The 12,989-nt window shown below is 37.4% G+C and overlaps 1 protein-coding gene across 1 annotated transcript; it reads left to right on the top strand.

Moving 5' to 3' along the window:
* Window positions 1-4,922: 4,922 nt before the first annotated feature.
* On the top strand, window positions 4,923-12,081 carry LOC121370738. Its single transcript, XM_041496169.1, has 4 exons — window positions 4,923-5,127; window positions 6,488-6,607; window positions 10,430-10,485; window positions 12,004-12,081. Exons 1-3 carry the CDS (start codon window positions 4,950-4,952, stop codon window positions 10,471-10,473), a joined length of 342 nt encoding a protein of 113 aa, XP_041352103.1. The 5' UTR covers window positions 4,923-4,949; the 3' UTR covers window positions 10,474-10,485; window positions 12,004-12,081.
* Window positions 12,082-12,989: the final 908 nt, after the last annotated feature.

A 12,989-nucleotide genomic window follows, 5' to 3' on the forward strand; every position in this document is an offset into this window, starting at 1 on the left:
GAATGCCGAAAACAGTCGGCCAGTTTCATTTTGTCGTCAAAACCTGCCGTATCCATTACGCCATTATCAAGTTTAGCCTCTAAGCCTATTTTTGGTTTGGGGGTGGGAATGTATGAATATCTATATAATGTATGTGTGTCGAACTTGACTATTACATACATAGATATTAACGGACTGATGCAGGGGATAATTAAATATTTTCTTGCCTCATGAATTGTCTCATGTTCTGAGCTATCCAGACATCCATACAAAGGATGCTGTTTAACTCAACCATATCCATGGGCCTACAAGCTACGCGGTCTATCCCGCTTACGTGCATGACACAGTGGGCAGACCTGGCACTGACTAGTATGTATTGATGTATGAATATCTATATAGTGTATGTATGTATGTATGTATATATGTATGTATGTGTGTATGTATGTTATGCGTATGTGTGTATGTATGTATGTATGTGTGTATGCATGTATATATATATATATATATATGTATGTATGTATGTATGTATGTATGTATGTATGTATGTATGTATGTATGTATACACTCATTCACTCACATTTCCACAACTCACATTTCCACAAACTGTAGATTATATTGCAAATTTGAAAATCGAATAGGACATTCATCATTTGGCAGTTCTTCAGTTAGAATGCGACCTAGATTTTAAATAATATTTAAAACAAATCGAACAATGGTACATGACTGGAGGAAAACAGAAGACGATACTACATTCTAAACAAAAGACGATGCTACATTCTAAAAAAAAAACGATGCTATATTCTAAATAAAAGACGATGCTATATTCTAAACAAAAAACGATGCTACAATCTAATCAAAAGGCGATGCTACATTCTAAACAAAAGGCAATGCTACATTCTAAACAAAAAAGATGCTACATTCTAAACAAAAGACGATGCTACATTCTAAACAAAAAACGATGCTATATTCTAGAAAAGACGATGCTACATTATAAAAAAAAACGATGCTATGCAGGGGAATAAAAGACGATGCTATATTCTAAAAAAAAATTGTCTCATGTTCTGAGCTATATTCTATACCTAGGACATTAGTTTTGTGACCTTTCTCAAACAGGAAGGAAATGGTTTATTTAACAACGTACTCAACACATTTTATTTACGGTTTTTCTCAAACAATACAGTCTAAATTAAATCTTCTTTTTAATATGTTTCCTTGTGTGAAACTGTTTTAAATGGTCACTTTTGAATGGTGACAACTGTTTCAAAATGTATAAACAATCAGCACGAACTGTTGATGGCTAAATATTATGCTTGAATTAAAATGCTGTTTTTATGTTTGTATGTTGGGGTGTTTTTTGTTGGGTGTTTTTAGGTTTGTGTGTGTGTGTGTGTGTGTGTGTGTGTCTTTCTTTTCTCATTGTTATTTGTGTGTGTTGTTATTGCTGTTTGCATTACTAAATACAATCAGTTCTGGAACGATCATTCCCAGTCTGGAGCTCGACGCGGTAAGACGTGTTTGTTTCACTTGTGCATACTGCACGTGCTTTCGTGTGCGCGACTTGGGAATCCTCCATTTTGTTTTTTGTTTTGTTTTTTGTCAGCGAAATGCAGTTTTCTACTGGGATACACCCATTGGAACTGATTGAACGCTGGAACGCTTCTCGTTTCGACAGCCTGCACCACCAGGTTGGATTCTTTTTTAGCGAGATTCTTTGCCTCCACGTCATTTCTCCGGCTAACTATATCGACTTGTTTCTCCGTGACTCGTATAACGGCCATTTTGGAGAACGCCACGGTTGTTCGCGTTTAGTCTCTACATGTCCGAGCCTGTTCTAGCAGTACTCTAAGAAGAAATAGGAAGCGGGGTCGGCCCCTACTACTCTTTTTCTAGACTTTTTCTAGACGTGGACATATAGACCGGACTTTAAACTTTTAGACCTTCTTTCAAAATTGTGTTGAAATTACTTACTTCTTGTAATATTATTAAATAGACCTCTCTTCTTTCTTTTATTTATTTTTGAACTGTTCTAAAATGCTCCAAATTATGTAAATATTCGGCCGAGCAGTCACTTATTTTTATTTTTGGCTTGTAACTTTTTATTTTATTTTTTTATTTTTTTATTAACTTTTTTTACTAATTGCTATTTTTAAAATTCTGCCCATTTTCAACTCTACCTCCCCCACCCCACCCCCCCAACCCCATCCCGAGTCAGGCCACCGATCTTATCGGAGGCCAGACTCTGGATGGGCGTGTTCGAAACCCCGGTGGCATATGGGCACGTTAAACTAGTTATCTATTTATTTATCTGGAACGATAAAACACAATCAACTATCTAAACAATTACTCGATTTTGATGTTCACAGATGTTTTCACAAAAGCCGGATTTCACACATTTTGGGTGGCATACTCCAAACACCACATCGGTCTATTGTTCACACCGTGAAAGGTTTAAAAGCCGATTTTGGGTAGGGTTAAGCCACATTGCTCCAACCAGACATAGAGGTAAGTGGTGGCTGTTGTAGTTTCTGTTTTACGACACTTGATACTTGTACTGAACTGTTAATTGTATTGTGATTATGCTAGTTTGATGAGTTGAAATTGCATCTTCGTTAGTTGACAATTCACAAAGTAAATAGAGATTATATCGTGCTATTTTTGTATTTATTTATGGCGACATTTATTTTTAAAATGTCATAGCAGCCACTTGAGGGTCCATACCACTAGAAAGGAAATAGTTTATTTAACGACGCACTCAGCACATTTTATTTACGGTTATATGACGTCGGACATATGGTTGAGGACCACTATTGCAGCTTGTATAGCGGTTTGTACATTGTACGGTAGGACAGTGTAGTTCCAGACTAAAGAGTGCCCCTTGTTATTTTGTTTTGTTGGCATTAGTTGATTTGACTGTTAAGTTATGCAATGTTGAAAGAATGAATGAATGACTAAATGAATGAATGAATGTTTAACGACACCTCAGCACGAAAAATACATCGGCTATTGGGTGTCCAACTATGGTAATGCAAACAAATAAAGTGATGATCAACATCAATATAAAAATTCAAGATTTAAGCAAAAACACAGTGTAAAGAACTGTGCAAAAATACAAATATCACAGACAGATACTGACTTTTACTCAAAACTTCAATTGTGTGCTGTATTGGCCATTCTCAAAGAGAATGTTACACCCCTGCACCACAGTGAGGTTACAGCACGCGCAGGGGCAATGTTGAAAGAGGTCCAACTCTCATAATGATGGGGTAAAAACAGGGTTGGTTCCTGCATCTATAATCCAATCTATTTATTTCTGAAATGATTAGGTTTTTTTTTAATTGCACTCAAAAATGGCGTGGTGGGGGGTAATTTCCTAAACACTTCTACTTTTGTCATCAAATGAAACTGAAATTATTTACAAAAAACAACAACAATGTTCATGGAAGCCGGGAAAGACTATAGATCTGTAGTCCGTTACATCCTCCTACTAAAAAGTGTTTTGTAATTAATTTCAGTTTACCGGCCTCGGTGGCGTCGTGGCTAGGCCATCGGTCTACAGGCTGGTAGGTACTGGGTTCGGATCCCAGTCGAGGCATGGGATTTTTAATCCAGATACCGACTCCAAACCCTGAGTGAGTGCTCCGCAAGGCTCAATGGGTAGGTGTAAACCACTTGCACCGACCAGTGATCCATAACTGGTTCAACAAAGGCCTTGGTTTGTGCTATCCTGCCTGTGGGAAGCGCAAATAAAAGATCCCTTGCTGCCAATCGGAAGAGTAGCCCATGTAATGGCGACAGCGGGTTTCCTCTCAAAATCTGTGTGGTCCTTAACCATATGTCTGACGCCATATAACCGTAAATACAATGTGTTGAGTGCGTCGTTAAATAAAACATTTCTTTCTTTCTTTCTTTAATTTCAGTTTTGTTTGACGTATGCAGAAAATTAAAGTGTTTTGGAAATAAACAAAAAACAACAACAACAACAACAACAACAAAAAACCCGTTTTTGTCCAATTGAGCAAACAGTCGGATCAGAAATAAGTAACGTAGTAAATTCGACAGCATGAAGAAAAGGCGTTCCCTGTGGGACGGACTGTATTGCTTGTCTACCAAGATTTAATAAGAGTTAATTACATTTTTGGACTGCTCGAAGTAAAGAGTGTTACAGTTTCAAACTCCAGTGCCCGTGCTTATAAAACGTTTAAAGAGTCCAGACTCAATCTTTAATGACGTCACACGCATACAAGTTGTATGGCGTTGTCATGACAATACTGTCTCAGACTATATTAGAGTTTCGAGTCTAGACTAAAAGTTGTATAAGCATCAGTCCAGGTGGCGAACTTATTGGTTTTAGTAGAATCACGTCACAGGGGCTATTCTTTTCTTCTAAGGCAGAAAATTAAACATTGTTTTCTTTTTCTGGTTTAATTGCTACATAGGCTAATGTCTGTATGCTTGGCTTTGTCAAAACATCAGTGGTGAAATGTCCCTACACCTAGAAATGTTCCCTGAGGCATCTCCGATCTTATGTGCCAAGTGGAATGTTTTTACTTTTATCACTCATTCGATGGATATCACAATGCTACTGCACCAAATTGGTGCGATGTATTTATGTTGTTGTTGTTATTTTGTTACGATGTGTTGTGGGTTTTTTTTTTTTATCTTGTTCGCGGTTGTTATGGCTGGTGGTGGTTTGTTGTTTTTGTTGTTTTGTTTTGTTTTGTTGTTGTTGTTGTTTTTGTTTGTTTGTTTTGTTTTGGGTTTTTTGTGGAGGGAACGGGGGTTGTTACTTGTGTTTGGTGGATTAACCTTTTTTTCATTGCTTTTAGAGGAAGGTTTTTTCTTGTTTTTGTTTGTTTATTGTTTGTAGGGATGTGTAGCTGGGTGGGTTTTTTTTAATGGGGGGAAGGGTTGCATTTTAACAGCACAAATTATTGCTATACATTTTCAGCCTATGCATTTCTTCATTACAGATGAAGCTGTTTGTACTTCTGTTGATATTCACCTGTGTTGCCTTGCAACAGTCTGACGCTCTCAGGTGGGGAGGTCGATGGAAACGCTGGTTTAGACGTCCATTCCCACGTCCCTTTCCAGGTCCAATCGGAATTCGACCATTCCCAGGTCCCATTGGAATCTTACCCATGAACAAAGGTAGCCAACAACAATATTCTCTTTTGTCATAAATGTATGTTTTGTCATTTTATCCAGCTATGATAATAAACATTATTATTAAATACTACTGGGTGCGGCACGTAGTCCAGTGGTAAAACGCTCGCTTGATGCGCAGTCGGCCTGGGATCGATCCCTATCGGTGGGCATTTTGCGTTATTTCTCGTCCCAGCCAGTACATCACGACTGGTATATCAGAAACCGTGGTATGTGCTATCCTTTCTGCGGGATGGTGCATATAAAAGATCCCTTGCTACTAATGGAAAAATGTAGCGGGTTTCCACTCTAAGACTATATGCCAAAATTACCAAATGTTTGACATCCATGTGCTCTAAAACTTTAACTTTAAATACTATTACTACAACAACTACAACAGCTAATGCCGTGGTCGATGCCACCGATAGTGATGTTGATGATGATGATGATGATGATGATGATGATGATGATGATGATGATGATGATGATGATGATGATGATGTGATGATGATGATGATGATGTGATGATGGCGATCATGATGATAAGCAGCGGAACATTTTTAATGGTGATGATTTTTAACACAGAATAATTATAAAATGCTTAGCACTGTGTTTACAAAAATATAATTTAATAATAAGATGATATCTTTCATATACTTTACACTTTCCAATATTTTGTTTTGTTTTGTATGTGAATATTGCGTGTAATGTGAATTATATACTATATATACTAAGAGCCAGTATAGTAGACATTTTCAACATTCGTCTTTAAATATGGTATAAGAAAAACCAACATAATAATAAAACGGATTCTTCTGTTGTTGTCGACGTTGTGCCATGTTCTTAAAATTAATGAGTTCAACAAAGCTGAACGAGGCTAAAAAACACTGCCGTCGCATATATAGCCACTGCTGTGTTTTCAAAATGACAAAAAAATGGCAGCCTAAGGTCACGAGTTTGGCGTTTATGGAATTATTTTTATAAACAATATTAGAAGTTATATGTGAATGGCACTCGATTTAATATCTGCAAAACGCAAAACACTAGGCCTTTTCGAAATATAGCCCGCAATAGGCTGTCGGTAGTGCCAGACCAAAGGAGCCGAAGCGATCAGAACGATGGACATCTTGCGTATTATATTACTTCTGTGTAATTGACAAAAATGGCGTATCCATCACGGTTGTGTTTATGGAATTATCTTTATATGCAATCTTCAGCGTGATATGTGAATGGCAGTCGTATTACATTACATTGCGTATTATATGTATCGATGAACACACACATTTTTATTAGAACAAATATCAACAATCTTCTGCATATATATGTTCTGACATAGCAGTGGTATCTTAATTGATTCTGTTCACAGGTAGAGATGTTGCGACCGAACCTGAGACCGATGAGGATGAATCACTGGACGATACAGAGTTAGAGAAATTATTCAGTGAGCGAGACATTCAAGATTTAATTGAGAATTTAGAGTTGGACGGTAAGCTTTATGTGTAGAGACTGTACTGAAATATACATATATATACTCGCGAAAAAAGTTCCTGTGCACCAAATAATTGCATATAGAATATAATTTACTTGAAATCTGGTCATAAAAAATCAGTAAATAAACGTGTAACCACTTCCTTCCATATCCCAGCAGTGCCCAGTCAATTGCACGAGCTATTCATGCTTTGTGATCATAAGTTGCGTTACTAGCATTCTTGGTCACGTGCTCCTCTTTGACGTAATTTTTCTTATCATTGGACTCTAAAACTGCTATATAGATTCTCATCACTCAGAAAAATACTTTTGTTGGCATCCGATCGTCGACAGTGTGATGTCACGCCTCCAAGAAAATTAACTTCTTCGAAAGATGGGCAAGATTGCAGTTAGAATGGCACAAACGTTGTTGCTAGTCATTTTGGTGTTCATTGGTGTTCATCAGAAAACTATGCAGTGTCTGCGGAGATGTTCTCGACAGTTTAGGAATACTAGGGATCTTCCATGTTTAGTGAGTCGACACGTGACGTCACGTTAACCAATCATCAGTATCAAGCGGGTACACATGTGGAGTCATTTGGAAATGACAAGTTTAACATCCCAATACATCCCTGTGTTAAGGCCAATCAGTGGAAGAACTGTACGCAACCGATTAGGTGATCACAAAGTACGACCATGACATGACGTCAATACGTTGTTCTGTTATATCGTCACCGACGGCGCACCAAGCATTGTGTAGACGGTATTTCAGGTTCAGAAGAAAGGATGGGATCACTGTACTTTTGACAGATAAATAGTACATCTATGTAAAACACAATATTAGTATTATTTTTTAAATATATGTCTCACTGAAATTTTAATGATGGACAGGAACTTTTTTCCGTGAGTATATATATATATATATATATATATATATATATATATATATATATATATATATATATATATATATATATCAGGGTTGAAAATTAACATGAAAAACATGGTCACCAGCAGGGCCAGTTGATAAAAATTCGCACTGGCCCTTCTCAAATTCAACTAGCCCTCGAATTATCACATTGGAATTTAACTGTACAGCCAAAATAAAAACTATAGTTTTTTTTTTTTTTTTTTTTTTTTTTTTGGGGGGGGGGGGGGGGGGGGGGGGGTTATTGAATAATAACCATGTGCTCACCGTACATAGTCCTTTTGGATTAAAGAAAACCGATGAATTGGCATTTAACTTCATAATAAATAAAGTTAAAATTCATATAAAAACATGTTATTGAGTTTTAAACCCATACCAACTCAAATAAAAACAATATGAAAACAGAAATCCAGTATAAATAAACATGTTTCTTTACAAAGTACCATTAAATTATACATATTAAATCCCATTTTTAATACAGGGTAAAAGATAATGCAGTACAAAGAGACTAAAGGTAGAAAGGCGTGTACACTAATAAACGTCTGGGAATGGCGGTCGTCTTTGTGGCGATGCAAGAGGGATGGAATAAACTTTGTGGCGATGCAAGAGGGGTGAAATCCCGAGCAAATGATTTTAGGCGCGTGCGCAGGGGGGGGGGGTGGGGTCGGAACCCCCCCCCCCCTTAAGGCGATTTTTTTTGGGTCAGAAAGCAGCTCGGCTAGCCAGCAGAAAACACCTCAGAATAGCCCTAGAAGGGGTAAATTTTTCTAAATTTTCCGGGGGAGGGCCCCCCAGACCCCCCGCCAGGGGCTTCGCGCCTGCGGCGCTCGCGGTGTCGGGCTTCACCAGACACCTCGACCCCGCCACCCTGTAAAATTTCCTGCGCACGCCCCTGGATTTCCTCGGAAGTGGCTGTTCTATAGACTAGGCACTAGGTATAGATCCATGAAATCATCCACTATTTTGCCAAATTGACCTTTCAACACTGCTTTGTGCAGAGATACGGCCTTGTTCATGTATTAATTACGGTTGTGTCATTCCGATTACCTTGGATGTTACATCAATTGCCTTAAAACATGTATCTGAAAAAACCCCAGAGTTAACCTATTCAGTTTAATGGTAATTTGTAAATAATTTTTGTTGTAATTTACACTGCACTTTTATCCCCAATAAAATGCTATTTGAGACGGTATGAATTAAAATGTTTTTATATGAATTTTATCTTTATTGATTATGTTGGCGCTGTCATAATATTATACATGTTCTAAGTCTTCTACTGCCAGATCTGTAGTGTGTTTTGTCATACTCGATTCAGTATCAGTGTATTTCTTTTTTAACTAGTACGGTACCATACTCGTCAGGCCCTAAACTCGATGGTCGCCCAACGGACTACCTTTGTAAAATTCTTAGTCGCCCTTAGCCAATAAAGGACGGCTAATTTTCAACCCTGATATATATATACATACATATATATATATATATATATATATATATATATATATATATATATATATATATATATATATATATATATATATATATATAAAACAATGAATCTAGCGTTAGAAGACCAATCTAAACTTCTAGATAATGTCACTCAGGAATCATATGAACTTTTTACTCATTTGAGTCGGACTCGGTGGTGTAGTGGTTAAATCCGAAGCTCGAAACTAAGTGTAAACAAACAAACATTTTTGTCTTTCGTGTGATCCTTTATGAATTTTTTTTACGAAAATGAACTGGCATGTGTTTTTAAAATTAGACTCTTATATAGATATATATAGTCCGATGCACTTTATTTTGGCGGGGCGGGATGTAGCTTAGTCGTAAAGTGCACGCCTGATGCGCGGTCAGTCTAGGATTGATCCCCGTCGGTGGGCCCATTGAGCTATTTTTCGTTTCAGCCAGTGCCCCACGACTGGTATATAAAAGGCCGTGGTATGTGCTATCATGTCTGTGGAATGTGCATATAAAAGAAAAAAGAAAGAAATGTTTTATTTAACGACGCACTCAACACATTTTATTTACGGTTATATGGCGTCAGACATATGGTTAAGAACCACACAGATTTTGAGAAGAAACCCGATGTCGCCACTTCACGGGCTACTCTTTCCGATTAGCAGCAAGGGATCTTTTATTTGCATTTCCCACAGGCAGGATAGCAGAAACCATGGCCTTTGTTGAACCAGTTATGGATCCAGACATGTGTAGGATGTATCAGCTATCTTTTTGGTTTTAGGTCTTTGACCTAACTTCTAAATTTTTTTATTCCAAATTCCGTCCACCTCAGACTTACTCCTCCCCTCCCCCATGCCTGTCCCGGACTTAGTCATTGACGATGTCAGACGCTAAGCCCGTGATTTAGAATTTTCACGTAGTTCAATTAGCGACCGTTTTACCAACCACTCTCCAGATTTCAATACATTAAAGGGACATTCCTGAGTTTGCTGCAATGTTTAAGATGTTATCAACTAACAGAGACTTTTTGACGACTGTAATTACATATCAAATATATTTTTCTACATAAAATATTAGTGGCTGTATATTAAACGTTTTTCTGATCGTCCTAATATTTGTAGTAGGTTAAATTTCTTTTTATTTCCTAAAAACTATTTTTTCGTACGTACGAAATTATTTTAAGACAAACTCCAGTTTGGGCTACAAATATTAAGAAGACCAAAAACACATTGAATATACAGACACTGATATTCTAAACAAGAAAATATATTTAATATGTATGTTTAATCGTAGAACTATTTTTTTAGTGGAAAACATCTTACAATGCTCCAAACTCGGGAATGTCCCTTTAATTTAAATAACTGGATTTCTTGTAACAAAAAACAAAAAAAAAAATAATAATAATAATAATAATATAAAAATAAACTTTTTTCAACATATTGTATTTTTCTTCAGACGATGACCTCCGCTCTCTTGAAGAATTGAATGACGAGCAGTGATCAATTAACCAGGTAACTATATCATTATAAGATTACTGATCTTTGACAAACTCACAACAGAAACACCTTTTAATCATTACAGTCTCGGCTGATCCAGACATTTGTTTCAATTAGAATACTAACACTTTAAAAATCATCAGCCCAGTGGTAAGGCCCTCACTTGATGCGCATTCGGTCTGTGATCGATCCCCGACTATGGACCCATTGGGCTATTTCTCGTTCCAGCCAGTGCATCACGACTGGTATATCAAACGCAGTTGCATGTGCTATCCTATCTGTGGGATGATGCATATAAAAGATCGCTTGCTACTAAAGGAAAAATATTTTATGGAGTTGTGGTCAACACGTGAATAGTGCATCGAACTATCAACACAAAATGACAAACAAAAATAAAACATTGTTTCAGATGCTTGTAGAACTCATTACGTAATGTTTAAATACACCTGTGACGTCACAGTATTGTCTCAACGCTCCATTATTTTTAGGTAATGAAGAGATGAATTCTACTTAATTAACCCACCAAAATCACTAGTGTTAAACTCAATACTAACATATATTGGCATACAGTTATTATTTAGTGATGTATTTTAAGTAGGGGAATATCCGAGTAACTCTCCATTCCTGCAAAATAATGGAGATGAGGCCCGTTAGGGCCGAGTCCGATTTTTTTTCTTTTTCTCTTGAATGGAGAGTTACGAAGATATTCCCCTACTTAAAATACACCAACAAATAATGACTTTATGTCAGTATATGTAAGTATTTTTAATAACTTAGTAATGGAGAAATTATTATGGAATCATCGCTCCATTACTGAAAAATAATGGAGCGTTAAGACAATACAGTGACGTCACAGATGTATTTAAAACAAAACATTATAGAGATTGTGCTGTATTCGTCTCTCTCAGACAAACCCATACGAATATGTCACTCCTGCACCACGATGAGAAACAGCACAGATACGGGATTTGGTGAGGAAGGAAAGAAGGAAATGGTTTATTTAACGACGCACTCAACACATTTTATTTACGGTTATATGGCGTCGGACATATGGTTAAGAACCACACAGATATTGAGGGAGGAAACCCGCTGTCGCCACTTCATGGGCTACTCTTTTCGATTAGCAGCAAGGGAGCTTTTATATGCACTACCCCATAGACAGGATAGCACATACCACGGCCTTTGATGTACCAGTCGTGGTGCACTGACTGGAGCGAGAAATAGCCCAATGGGCCCACCGACGTGGATCGATCTCAAACCGACCGCGTCTCGCTCCTTGTTGGTGAATGCATGTAATAAGTAACGATTAGTCTACGCCAAAGACTAGAAATTATGCATCTCCGTAAAGCTAATTCAATTCTGATTGGTACACGAATATCCTCTCTTTGTTGTGGACGATTTGCGGTCGTGGTAGTTAAATAGTTAGGACACCAAAGTAACAAGTTATTATTATGGTAGGTTTTTTGTTGTTGTTTGTAGTGTATTAGCTATTGTCTTGCATTAACACCTGTATCGTTTGCTCTTGTTTTTCAGGTTGTGCCATTGTGGAAGAGAATGATGTTAAAATTCCCAAACTGTCAACAGTGCAGAATAAAACACATCTGAATAAAATGACTTTGTGTATTGATTGTGTTGTAGGTAAATGAAAACGAAGAAACAAATTACCAGCTGCTATTCACTGAACCTTTTTCTTTCAAGACTTTTATTTGAATATATTGTCTGAATGAGTATTCGTAGAATCATAAGAGTGCTGGTTGATGAGTATTGGTCTGAGTATGACTAGCTTCTGAATAAATAGAGGATACTCCCCGAGTGTCTTGTGATATCATACTTTATCAGCAAGAGTTGATAAAAGTATGAAATGCGAGGCTTGCCGATGATTTTTATACTTTTATCAACTCGTGCTGATAAATTATGATATCACAAGACTCGAGGGGGTATTCTATTGATCATCCATTATCATTCTTTTCATTTACGACAATTGTAAACAATGTCAGTAATGTGGGTAACGACAGTGGCGTGACGTCACTCATGATATGTTTAGCACTGAAACGTACACAGTGACGTAACAAAAGAAGCGATATCGCCTAGGAGAATATCGCAGGAGATATCGCAAATTGTAGTGCCAGCGATATCTCCTACAAAGAAAGAAATGTTTTATTTTATGACGCACTCAACACATTTTATTTACGGTTATATGGCGTCAGACATGGTTAAGGACCACAAAGAGTTTGAGAGGAAACCCGCTGTCGCCACTTCATGGGCTACTCTTTCCGATTAGCAGCAAGGGATCTTTTATTTGCGCTTCCCATAGGCAGGATAGCACAAACCATGGCCTTTGTTGAACCAGTTATGGATCACTGGTCGGTGCAAGTGGTTTACACCTACCCATTGACTCTTGCAGAGCACTCACTCGGGGTTTGGAGTCCCTGTGGGACGGACTATAGATCATTTGGCAAGGCAAATTTGCACAATATGCTTGTGTGCATCAAATTTGAACAAAATGCTTTTGTGCATGG

Source organism: Gigantopelta aegis, chromosome 4 (genome assembly GCF_016097555.1).
Source record: "Gigantopelta aegis isolate Gae_Host chromosome 4, Gae_host_genome, whole genome shotgun sequence".
In the NCBI taxonomy this organism is placed as follows: domain Eukaryota; kingdom Metazoa; phylum Mollusca; class Gastropoda; order Neomphalida; family Peltospiridae; genus Gigantopelta; species Gigantopelta aegis.

Coding starts and splice junctions, on each gene's coding strand:
- LOC121370738 (XM_041496169.1), top strand. CDS start 4,950: ATGAAGCTGTTTGTACTTCTGTTGATATTCACCTGTGTTGCCTTGCAA. Junction 5,128..6,487: donor AATCTTACCCATGAACAAAG/GTAGCCAACAAC, acceptor TTCTGTTCACAG/GTAGAGATGTTGCGACCGAA. Junction 6,608..10,429: donor TGAGAATTTAGAGTTGGACG/GTAAGCTTTATG, acceptor ATTTTTCTTCAG/ACGATGACCTCCGCTCTCTT.